Source organism: Fringilla coelebs, assembly GCF_963513975.1.
Source record: "Fringilla coelebs genome assembly, chromosome: 12".
NCBI lineage: Eukaryota > Metazoa > Chordata > Aves > Passeriformes > Fringillidae > Fringilla > Fringilla coelebs.
The window spans coordinates 14169819-14182758 of NC_140038.1; the positions used below are offsets into that span (position 1 = coordinate 14169819).

A 12940-nucleotide genomic window follows, 5' to 3' on the forward strand; every position below is an offset into this window, starting at 1 on the left:
GGAGGAAACAGTTTTCCCACTTGCCTGACCCGTGATTTTTGTATAGCTCAAACATGATTCCTCAGCCACCTTTTCCTCATCCTCTTCAGACACTAATAAAGCAACTGATCATCCCTTTGATCATTTTAGTTATCCTAAAGAGAACTCCCCTGGGGCAGGTATCTATTCCTCAGCCCACTTCTCTCCTTTCAAACCACAGTGATCCCAGTCCAGAAAACACAAAATTAAAAATGGCAACAAGGGGTAAAGGAGCACTTAGGTTTGGGACACCTGGGCACATTCAGAAGTCAGTGTGATCCCTGCAAGGGAGAAAAGACCTTCCAAACTGCTGAGTCAGTTCAGGCAAGCCCTCCTGGCTCCCTGTAGGTTAGGTTCTCTTAAAAATGTTCCTTGTGGCTAATGGTGCATTAATAAGGTGTTGGCTGTCTGGGACTGCTGGGGGCTGTGCCAAAACCAGTCCTTTATAAACTGAACATGTACAAAGGTTCTGGCAGCCTGATTCCCAGTGACCCACTGACAAGCCACTGATCTAGCTGGAGATGTGGAGATGGAATGTAATTGCCCACAATCTTTTTAATCAAGGACTACACTTCCAGTAATCTGCTGCAGTGACAGAGGAAACAACATCAGGCTGTGACACACGTCTGGAATCAAAGCTCTTTTCTGCACAGTCTTAATTAAAGAGTCTTTCTGACTACAAGTTTTATAGAAAAGTCAATGAGCTTCCAGCTGAGGAAAGGACCTTTCTTGATGTGATGAAATGCTGCACATATACTTAGAGAGGGTACATGAGTACATGATCAGAAAAAAACCATGGAGAAACACAGGTAGCACTCAGGCCATGGGTTACCCTTGGGAATGTCTTCAATCCAGAGTGGGATGAGAGGGAAGGAGGGGATGAAAAGGCATCAGTCCCCCCCAAAACAAACAAAGCTATGGCCAAAGTCATCACTGGCATGGATCAGAACTGCTGCAGGGAAGGGGAATTAGAGCCTGGCCTGGAGCAGCCCCCAGGGCATGGGTACCTGAGGATTCACCTACAGGTGGTCCAGGGAGCACAGCCCAGAAATGAGAATGACAACCAGGGTGATAATCATGGGGTGCCTTTTCACTGCTTGGGCAGCTTCAATGTCAGGCTGTGCTGGTGATCACTAAATTGGTGTTCTGCCCACCAAGGCCCAGTCAGAAACAGCCCCATTGTTTCACCTTTCTGAGAGACCATTTTTGACTGTTCTGTCTTAAACACAAACTGCACTTGATACCCATCCATCTGGCACTTCTAATAAATACATTCTGCAACCAAGAGATACTCAAAGTTTACAAGTTTGTCATCCCTCTAAAACCCCATTGTAACATAACAATCTCTCACAGAGGGCAAGTTTAGCAGGATTTCATAGAATCACAGAATGGTTTGGGTTGGAAGGGACCTTTATAGGTCATCAAGCTCCAAGGCCACTGCAATGAGTTGGGAGATCAGTAATTAGAGCCCTCAGTAACTCAGAGCCCTGTTCAATCTTACCTTGACTATTTCCAGAGATGGGGCACCCATTACCCTGCAGTGTTTTACCACCCTCCTTGTAAAAATGATCTTCCTTATATCAGATTTAAATAGATCCTGGTTTAGTTAAACCATTGCCCCTTACCCTAACACAGCAGCCCCTGCTAAAAAGTTTGTCCCCATTTGCACAGGCAGCTCTTCACCAGCCAGCCTTGGTGCCAAAACCCAGCCCTGGACAGGTTTGATTGACTGCAGTAGAAATTGCCCACATGTCCTGGGAAGGACAAGAGACAGAGACCATGAACAGCTGGGCTCAGGATCCTGCCTGATCCTCACTCATCTCAGCAATGGGCCATTTATCCTTTCACCCAGCCTCCCTTGGGGACATGCCAAATGTGGAGGCTGCTATATTTGTTACCTACCTACAGAGCTATAGACTAGGGCTCAATTATCCTTAAATTCTTATCAGGATCCTTCACTCCAGCCAGGGCTGTCACGGAAAATGTAATGCATGTCCTGACTCAAGGTTTTGGTTCATTTGTAATAAAAATCATCTGGCCTCTCTCTGAAGGAAGATGCAATCCATCCCTGCTGGGAGACAGTGGAAAACACAGTTTATGAGGGTGCCAACTGGATCCTCCTCAGAAAGAATCTTTTGTGCAGTGTTCATGTGCAGAGCTGTGCAGAAGGTGGGGGGGGGGGTTCTGAAAACAGGAAGATTTTCTGTGCTGTTGAGCTGTTTGGCTGCTCACACTGGTTCCAGATGGTGCTGGAGGCACTCAGTGCCTCTGAAAACAGGCCAGCTTTCACTCTCCCAGTTCTTATAGTAGCAGGAGAAAAACTGTCCTCTTGAGAAAAGAAAACAGGGAAAAACTAGTAATGATACTTCTGCTTCTCCTGTTGGCAAATTAGAGCTGGAATTAGATAACATGCTGCAACAATTCTGGTTTTCCAGCTGGAGAGGGAGAGAAGCTGCCGTGGGTGTCCCACGTAGCACAGGGCTCTGCTCCCTGGAACAGCCCTGACCCAAACTCATTTGGATCACCTGGGGCCCCCAGATTTTCATTTCAGACCTTCAATTATTCTTTCCTCCTATTCCTCACACCAGCCAGGAGAGGTAAATCTGTGTAAGCAGGGCTGGTTTTGCCTTTGTTTTCTGAGGGTTCCTCATCCTTACCCAAAGCCATTTCTGGGCTCTGGGGCTGCTCCTCCTGGGGCTCCATTTCTGCCCAGGGCCCTGCAAGGGAGGCTGGCAGGGCTGAATCTCATGTCCTGCTTTGCAGTCAGCTCCATATTTCCACTACATCTCAAGCTGATTCATCCAGCCTTTAAGACTGCAAGATTTTTTGCGAGATTGCTTTGCAAGATTTTATTTTTCCCCCCGGTTTAAGATGGGATGTGGTTGAGCTGGCACCCCAGCCCTGGTCAGATCACCACAAAGATGCAGAGCAGTAGCACAGGAGGTTTTGTGCATGAGCACAAGCTGTAACATCCATCCTCACCATGCCCTGCAGACCAAACAGGTTCAGAAAAGGAACAGGCAGGAGCAGTGCCTTTGATGGAAGCCCTGTGTAGAGCCTGCTCAGTTTTTCTTGTTTTTACCCAAAACACACTCTGGACTTTGAGCTTTGTTTTTGCTGAAGTTTAATTGATCAAATCCCTCTCCCACAAATTTCTGAGGTATCTGAGAAAGGCCTGTATTAAAAAAGTTTGTGAATCAGTTATCACTATGGATTAAAGGATACCTGCAGCTATTGCAATGGCAAAGCCACCTGTAACTGTTTTGGATGTTTTTCTGCTCATTTGTTAAAACTTTCTTGACCAAGAGTTACCTTCATTAGCAAGAATTTAACTTTTGACTTGAAATAAATGATTCAGAGGTGAAGCAGGGCTATATGATTCCTTTCTCCCTATATTTGTGGCTGTTCTAACCCGGCTATACTTGCTGAGAATTCATCCACAAAACTTTTCCTCAACTGGAAAATTATTGATACATCTTCAATCTGATCTGTATGTAGCTTTTCAAGATGAAAGAGCAAAAGATGTGTGTCTAAGAGGTGTCCTGCAACTTACAGAATACTGACATCACCACCACAAGGTAACAGTTATGTAAAAAGGAGTTGCTGTTCTGCCTTGAAGTGAGCCTTTTGTTTTTGTAAAAAAATAATAAAAATTCAGAGTAGCACAGAAAAATATGGGTCATTTTTCCTCCTTGTCAGCTTTACTGCAGTGAAAAATTTCTTCATATTTTTGCTTATAATTCTCCTGGCTAACAGTCATTGTTTAATTTATAAAATAACTGCCAGGACCAACAGGCATGTTTGTCTCCTTTCAGAGGATTTAAACAGCAGAGAGTTTAAAAAGAAGATACTCCATTAAAATGAGTTTATATCATATCTATTCAGACCTTACAAGCCTTGGCTTAAAAGCCTAATCCATTTGTTTCCCTCAGACTCCTTTACACTTCCTCTTGCCTTGATGAAAGGGGATGCACTGAGTGATAAGGAAAGCAGCTTCAGCCCCCTTATCAAAACACACAGGCAATGAAGGATGGTCCTGCTCAGGCAGATGCTCCCTCTCAAGCTCATCTAAACGTTTCACATCCCAGGACCTGCTTTGCATTTTCTGGGTGTTATCTCCTAAAGGATGAATCAATGTTCCCAACAGCCCCAGGGTGGAGCCAGCCCTGCAAGGATGGGCTGGACCACGCTGTACAATCCTGCAGCTCTCCCAGTGCAGCAGAAACACAAACTGGGGACCAAAGGAACGTCCCTGCAGCTCTCACAGGGGTCACAGGGATCAGCCCAGGACAGTCCCTGGGCTGGGCTCTGAGGGAGCACTGGATTTGCTTTCTCCTCCTGCTCCCCTGTGGGTTACAAAGCCACTGACACACAGACAGCATCACAGCATCATCCTGCACTGCCTGCCCTTGATATTGGTACTCGAGCCCCATCACTTCCCACTCCTGTGTCCAGCCAGCATCCCACAGAGAGCATCACTGGATCTACCCCTCTTTCACTCTGAATCACCACTTCCAGCCTCTGAGAGTTTCACAGGTGTTCTCACCTCAGCAAAGTTTAATCAAGGATTTTTCACAACAGTTGAGCTTTGGGAGGCTGGAAACACTTTTTACTCCAGATCCCAGCAGTCCCTCAGTTCACTCAATAGTTCTGAACAGCAACTTGTTCCCAAGCACAGCCCTCTATTTTGTAATCTTTTGTCAATGAGTAATTCCACATGCTCCTTGAAATTATTATTTGATTTAGGATCTCCTCAAATTATAAGCAGCCCACAGTTATTTTAAGTGTATGCTGCATCTTTTCCTCAATGAAGATTAATGTTATTCTTGCCATGGGGCTATGTAGGGAGGAAACATTTGTGCAACAGCAACTTTTAAAACTTTCCCCAGATTGATTTATGTGTTTATTTGTTTTCAACTTTTGGGCTCTTGCAAATGATGTCTTTAGTCTTCTGATGGAATACTGGCATCCAGTGATTTACAACTGGCTAAAAGCAAGTGTGTGGAGGGAAGATTATTTGTTTCTTGACCCTAACTGAGGGCTAGATTGAATAAAGGAGTTTGCATAAACAAAGCTAAGCAGAAAGGTTTAAAGTCATTATGTAAAGCAAGAAATAAAATAGTCCAACAACCAAAACAAAATGCCAAACAGTGAGTTAAAAACAAAGAATTAATCTGCCTTCAGCTACACAGGAAAAATCATGCTTATAGAAGGCAGAGTTACTGAAATGAAATATTGATTTTCTGCTGAAAGAATTGTAAGTATAAAAGGACAATTAATTTTTAGACTAAGCTAACGGTCACATCATTGCTCTCTGGGTGTAGCAAGAAGCTCATCTGTCTGTATCTATCCACAGCATTTGACTCCTGTGCTCAGAGGCAGCGAGTTTTTAATCAAAACTAGATTGTTAAGGACATTAGAGTATGATCAAGTGTCCAGGCTATTCCTGTAGAGATTGGAGCTTCAGATTGAAGGTGACTTCGTTTGACAAACACACACAATTCCCCTCTGGAGCAGCACCTCACCTCCAGTCCCTCACCTGAGCACACCCTGCCCTGTCCTGCTGAGTCCTCTCACAGGGGATTGGGGCTCATCTCTTGCCTTGTCCTTCTCAGCCTTCCCATCCTACACCTTGGAACTCCCGTCCACAACAATGTGCAAAAAGCCAGGTTTGTCACCCAGCAAACATTGCTGCCTGAAACTATTTTGTGTGAAACTATTTTAGACAGACTAAAAAAATTAAAAATGCAAATAATTAATAGTTTTTAAGTCCTGGTGTATCAGTTCAGATAAATCAAGCAGTTTTGTTTATGTTTAAACGAACCATCCAAGCCCTAAATAAATATTCAGACTCCTGAGCTGGATCAATTCAAACCTGGCTGATCTTTCACTGTGATTTAAAAAAAAAAAAAGATTTTCTACTTGTTTAAGAAGAAATATTGCTATGACCTGAGGCTTGAACATTGCTTTTCCTCTCATCAATGTTCTTGCAGGGGGTGTGTGACAGCGAATCCACGCTGGGCACGAGTGGCCAGGCTGCCTCTGGAGCTGCTCCAGGCTCTGAGCGAGTCTGTCCCGCCCCCATCCCGTGAGCAGCAATTGTCAATTATTCTTTTTTTGCAGAGCACCCCGGTGAGAACTGCTTCTGCTTCCAGGTCTGGCTGGAGGTGAACCTGAGCGGAGCCCGGACGCCGCCGGAGCGCCTCCGACCGAGACAACTTTTGAAATATGACTGCAGGGAGGATTTTATCTCCACAATGCTGCTCTGCTGGGATGTGACAGGCTTCCTGCCCAGGTCTGGAAGGTATGGATCTGCTTCATACATGAAATCTTATCATTTCCCTTCCCTACCCTCTCTCCACATCGGCAGTTTTGGGAAAGGAGTATAGAAGGAAAAAAATAAAAAAAAAAAACAAACCAAAACCAGAGACTGTTTTGAAATCAATCCTAAGGGTTGAGATGAGTTGAAACACGATTAACCAGCATAGGAACCAGCTCTCTGCAATGTATGTGGTTTATTATTAGTTTATATTTAAAGGGACAGTGCCAAGATTGTCAGCTCAGGAAACAAACCCCCAAAACTTGTGTTTTAAAGTATCTTGCATAGGTAGGGCTGATTGCAAAATTCAGGCACACTGATGAGCACAAACGTTACAGAGAGCCTGTAACAGAGCTGGAACACTAAGGAGGATGCCAACACCCTGCATAAGGTCATAAAAATTAAATCTAATCTCTCTTCTGTGGCAACCCCTCATGAAAGGGGCACTGGGAAACAAAACAACCAGCAAAGACCAAATGCTCAGGATGGAGCCCTCAGTGAGGCACAGGGCTCCTGATCCCTGGGCCAGCTCCAGGGACTGGCAGAACAGAGACAGAAAAAAGCCAGGGGAGCAGGGCACCAAAGCTGGAGGATGCCAACCCCTCTGAAGAGACACAGCTGCTGCTGGCCCCCTGCCACCCTCCAGCAGCCAAGGGCACAGAGTCACTCCTGGTGCTGAACTCCCCATCCCTGCCTGTGGCACAGCCCTGCTCCCAGAGAGGTGCACTGAAACACCCAGGGGTTTACAGCAGGGCAGATTCAGGATGGCTGAGCTGCCCAGTTGGAACCAGGGATTATTCTTCATCTCCTGGCTTTGTTTAGACCAGATCCCATTTTCAACAAATCTGAAGAATATTGAAAAACCACAATTCTACAGCTCATTGCTGTCAAGCTGGGAAAAAAGAAAATGTAATTTTCTACAATTCAGCTATTCAGAGAAAATTTGATCATTCAAGTGTGAAACTTTATAATTGTTTCTGCTGATTTTTCCCCCCCACACACACAATGCTGTCAACATCAACCCTGCTAGCAAACAAGAGCAAAACATCCAGCCAAGCAGTCTGTAGCTGGAGAGAGAGCTAATTTAACAGCACTGGTGGATTTCACACACCAGACCAAGACAAACTGACTACAAAACCCCTCTGTACATCCCAGGGAGGGCAGGGTGTGCAGGCAGAGCACCCAGCCTGGAATTAATCTGCTTCATCCTGGGAGACACTTCCACAACCCACTCCAGACCTGCTGGGCACCAGGGGAGTGAGGAAGGGCAGTGCAGGCACTGGCCAAGGAAATGGGAATTAAACAGGAGCAGTTGTGCAGCTGTTACAGAGATGGAGGAGCACAAGGAGCTGGCAGACAGCAGGACACAGCATGTCCATGGGATATTTGGGAGCTGGACTTTCCCAAGAGAAAACTGTCCTGGTGGACACTTTTTTTTTTTTTAATTGTGGGGACTATTTTGCATTTTTTTGCATTTGTGAACACATCTACTTTTGCATTTGGGGACTGTCTCTTGCCTGATCTAGAACAGCAGTGAGTTCCAGGCACAATAAATTATCTGGGGCCAGGCACAGCCCCACTCCAGCACCAAGGACTCCTGCCCTGCCAAGCCAAGGGCAGCAGCAGCAGGAACACCACCCAGGCACCAAGCTCCCAGGACTGACCCCAGCCCTGTGACATGCCAGACCTGCAGAGGAGGCTCCACTCTGACAGGTGCAGTGAGGACAGCCAAAGGCAGATCCTTCTGGCCAGCCCCAAGGAGCACACACTGGCCACCAGCAGGGACTGCATGCAGAGCAGTGCTCAGCATCAAAGCATCACTGAGTTTGTGGGGGGACCAGAAGGACAGAAAACATGATCTGTGCACCTCAAGAATTCAGCTTTCTTGGAAAAAATATTTCTAGTCCCACTGAAAATGTCTACTTTTGTCAAAACAGGTCAATATAAACCAAAATCATTAGGTTCAAGCTGTCACTGGAATTTACCGTGCAAACCACAGCTCAGATGCCACAGCCTTTCACTCTGCTCTCTGGGTAAAGCCTTCTAAAGCCTGGCTGTCCTTTCCAAAATGTGCTTTTCCCTTCCAGCAGGAGAGAAACATCCTCTAGGCACAGTCCTGAAGCAGAGGGATGCAGCACTTAAACCAGACTTCTATGAGATTGTGATGCCATTTTGAAGAGAAAAATCTCCAAGGGAATAGATCTCTACTTGAAACCTCTGATCATTTTCTGAGTAAATTATTCATCTTTCCAAAGAAAGTACATTTGAGGGAAAATGCAGCTTTCCCTCCAAGATCAGTACTGATGGAAATTACCAGGTAGTTCTGCTATTCTGCAGGAGGTAACTTAGGGTGAAATAATCCCTGATACAACAGCCAGAATGTCAGGAGGGGAAAAAAAAAATTCAAAATCACACCCATCTTGTTGGACCTTCACAAGAGCACTGCAGGAAAAGACTGGGATACATTAGCAGTTTTGATAACATTTTTTTTTCTTTTGTATTCATAAAGTATTCATACTTAATACTCAGCTTTGCTGACAAACCTTTTTCTCATCAAATGAAGTTACAAACTGCAATGTAAGATCTCTGGGCTGGTGAAACAGAGTGGTAGCAGAGTCTCCTGGGAATATTAAACCTCTGACCAGGCAAGGTGAGCGTTACAAGCCTGACCTCACTCCTCAGAGATTTCTTCATGAGCTCCTAAGGATGTGACTGGTAAATACATGAGATCATGAGATGCCTGCTTGGTTTCATTCACTTTGTGTTGTCAGCTTCTTTCATTTCCCTGGCTGTCACAGTGATTTCTATGCTTTCAGGAAATTAAAAAAAACCCTGACATCCTTGTGCTTAAAATAGGCTCAAGAGCCCAGCTGATTTGTACTTGCCTTATGGGATCTAGGAAGTTGTGAGGCTGGAAAACCACCTGAAAAGGAGCAAATCATGAGACAGGGAAGAGACTGTGAGCTTCTAAAATAAAAGGTCTTCAGTTCACCCTGAGGAAGGTTGGCAGGGCACAGGAGCTCAGGAGTCCCTGGGACACCCAGGGCAGCTGGCACAGCACAATGCTGCAGGAGCAAAACTGCAGCCAGATGTGAGGCACCACTGCAGCAGCTCACTGCAAACACAGCCAGGCAAACTTGTCTGTGGAACAAAAGCTGGGATTTCCTCACTGTGGTCATGCAGTAACAGAGAGCAGCTGGGCTGTTTGACACACCAGCTTCACCAAATCCTCCCAAGATCTTCCTGTTCCCATCTCTCCTCTCCAGTTAAAGCAGGGACTGCTCTCAGGCTGATGTTTGCATTTGATGTGAATGACTTTGCTGGTTTGTTTGCTGTAAAGAGGAATTCCATATTCCTGAGCCTCTACACTGCAATCCCCAGCACTTCCCCCTCCCACCTTGGATGTCAGGAGAAGTTTCCTCACCCCTGGGCAGTGACTCAGTTCTGTGTAAGGTCAGCTCCTCTCCTTCAGCACAATTGTGCAAAGCAGTTTGTGTTATCAGCTGATGAGCTGTCCAGAACCAAACTTTCAGAGGGGTTCCATCACTGCTGAAGTTATTTTGGGTATGGAATCAGGTGAGGAGGCCAGAGAGACCCTCAGCTATGCAGACATCTACAGTGAATAAAATAATTCTTGTTCTAATCACATAATCACCTGTACCTCTCTGCTTGATAAAACATCCACTTAAAAATTATATTGCTCCTAAAAAAATGTTCTACTGTCTGGAGAACCTTGAGTAGCAGAGATTAAAAGATTATGGAAAATAAGTATGCATAATTTTCACTTTGCTTTGTGCCAGTGAGAGACAGAGAATGTTTGGACAGAGAGGAAAATTGGAATAGAAACAGTCTGCTCTGCCATTTGTCTGATCTTTCACACTAGCAGAGGAATGGAAATATTTTTATGATTAGGAAATGCTGAGACAAGAGCAGTGTCTGTGCCTCTTTTAGGAGATGATATTTCAAGCAAATAGTGCTCATTCACTTCTGCTTCTCTTTTCTTTGTTAACATCTCTTTTTAGCGTCTAATATTTTAGCAGGAAGCATTTGTGGGCTAAATTAAGGTGGAGATGAGGTTTCTTCTCCTCACAGCTCTCATTCAGCTGAGCTACAACATTTCCATTTGGTTTATTGTCCTGCAAGAATTTAGTAGACCTGTAACAAGTACCTGTATACTATTGGAACCCAGGACATTGCTCTGACTGCCCTGGAGGACTCAGGACCCTGGCAGGAGACTCAGAGACCTTGGCACAGAGTCAAAGACACCTGTGCCTTTGATTTTAGCCCATGGAAACAATTAGCAACTTTGTGTGAAGAGTTACAGGCCACAAGGGTTTGAATAGAATGATAGGGAAATTATCACAGGGTGAAAAAGTAGAATTTTAGGGATTTAGAATGGGGGTTCAAGAGGCGTGATGGAGGAGTCTGGGTGTGTCCTGTCCTTCTTGTCCTCCATCTTCTGCAGGGATGGTGACACTTTTGGATTGGTTTAGAGTAGAGACTGTCTAACGTAGGTGATAGGTATTGGAAAATCACTGTAAATAATGTACACTTGGTTCTTAGTATGAAAAGATAGCACTGCTCTGAAGGTGGTCAGTGTGCCATGAACCACGTGCTGGACAGACCTCAGCAAGTCAGAGAAGGAACGTTCCAGATAAAAAATAATAAACAACCTTGAGAACCAGAGCCAAGGAATTCTCTCTTCTCCTTCGGTCTCGGGGCTGGGAAAAAGAGACTTTCCAACACCTCGGGGTCCTCTCAACACCAGAGACCCCGTGCTGGTACAGACCCCATGATGGGACAGCAGTCCCTCCCTGGAGCCTGACACTGTGCTTGCTTTGCAGGAGCTCGATGATGTTAGCAGCAAAGCCCAGCCCGGATGAAGAGCGGCCCCAGCGATGGAGGTGCCCACCCCAGAGCCCGTGTACGTCGACGTGGACAAGGGACTGACGCTGGCCTGCTTCGTGTTCCTCTGCCTCTTCCTGATCGTGATGATCATCCGCTGTGCCAAAGTCATCATGGACCCCTACAGCGCCATCCCCACCTCCACCTGGGAGGAGCAGCACCTCGATGACTGAGCAGAGCACGGCATCCTGTGCTCCTTTCCCACTGGGAAGGCTGGCACACCCACAGCTGTTCCCAGATAGGCAGGGCAGAGGCAATACCTTCACAAGCACATAGTGTAAATTGTTTCTGCTCAGCAGGTCGAGGTATCAGCAAGCCATTCCGGCAGCAGAGTTTACTACTATGCAGCAACTCTTATTTTACAGTTGTCGTTTTAACTCAAGTAGCACAAGATTCTCCAGATTTTCCTAATGTAACTCTTGGTCTGGCACAGTTTGTCCCGCCCTCAATATCAGCCACAAACCCAGGGTAACCATCAATACCATGAAAAAGCAACAAGAGTATTGTGTCTTTGCTGGAAACAGATTGTCCCAAATATTGATTGCTTCCTCAGCCACTCTGGGTGCATTTTAGGAAAGGCCCAGATTTCTTATACCAGAGCACCACTGAGCAGAAGTGCTGGAGTACCTCTGGCTAAGTAGAATTATACAAGCAGATTTATTCTTGCCTCACTTGGTTCTGCACTTGCACTCCCCACCCCACTGCAGCCATAATTCCAGTGAGGCACTCAGACTTGGGGGGTCCTGGACTGCTGTAGCCCCCACAGCACCACCTTGCTCTGTCCTAGTCATGCAAAAATCAGCCATCTCCTCCATCACGGGCCCTTGGATTAATCAGGCCACTCATTTTGGGCTTGGTAGGCACCAAAATTCCCTGGAGCAGAGCCTGGACACCGCTGGTGTCAACTACATAAAACATGTTGTGATTTTCAAAGAGTGATTCCACGTGCAATTTCACCCTTTTTTGCTTCAGGTGAACTTCAGTGGGATGAGACAGAACTAGAATGACAAGGACAATAAGCAGAGGGACTTTTCTCCCAGCTTTGTAATTCAGAATCCTCAGCATAACATTTACAGTCACACACAATAATAAGCATTCTACCTCGGAGAAATTCAGCTCCTTCAAAGGAAGATTTTTCCCACAAATTCTTAAGGTACATTTCCTTCTCTCAATTCATTAAGACAGCCATTATGCAAGAAGGCAGAAGTGAACATGGGAGCGCTGGAAATTTGTTATTTACCTTTGAAGGGTGGGGACTGCAGCATTCCAAAGCTCTGTATTCCTCAGATTCTAAGGTTTGCTCGTGCCTACCTTTTCTTTCATGACTACATCTTCGACTTTTGGGATTGAAAGGCAGCACTTCAGAGCAGGTGCTGCAAGCACCACGAGCAGACAAGGCCTGAAAGCACAAAACTCCCAGAAGGGCATTTCTCCACTTCCCCTCCTCACCATCCCACCTGTCCCCCAGGCTCTTGCCATGAGACCACACACAGTGGGTGGGAAAGGTGGGAACAAAGGCTGTGACGAGAAAATCAGGACACAGACTTTGTAAGGCGCTGCTCTAGCTCCGACAGATTTGTTTGATAATCACACAAGTCAACTTTTACGTGCCTCAGTCTCCTCACCAGTGAGATGGGTGTAACAATTCCATCTTGTCACACCTCATTTTGTCTGTCTAACAGTACCAGAAAGCACCTG

General features: G+C 45.8%; 1 protein-coding gene across 1 annotated transcript; it reads left to right on the forward strand.

Moving 5' to 3' along the window:
• Window positions 1-11235: 11235 nt before the first annotated feature.
• CTXND1 (cortexin domain containing 1) lies at window positions 11236-11415 on the forward strand (the record flags this gene model as incomplete). Its single annotated transcript, XM_084213760.1, has 1 exon — window positions 11236-11415. The coding sequence occupies one exon, from the start codon at window positions 11236-11238 to the stop codon at window positions 11413-11415; it is 180 nt and encodes a 59-aa protein (XP_084069886.1).
• Window positions 11416-12940: the final 1525 nt, after the last annotated feature.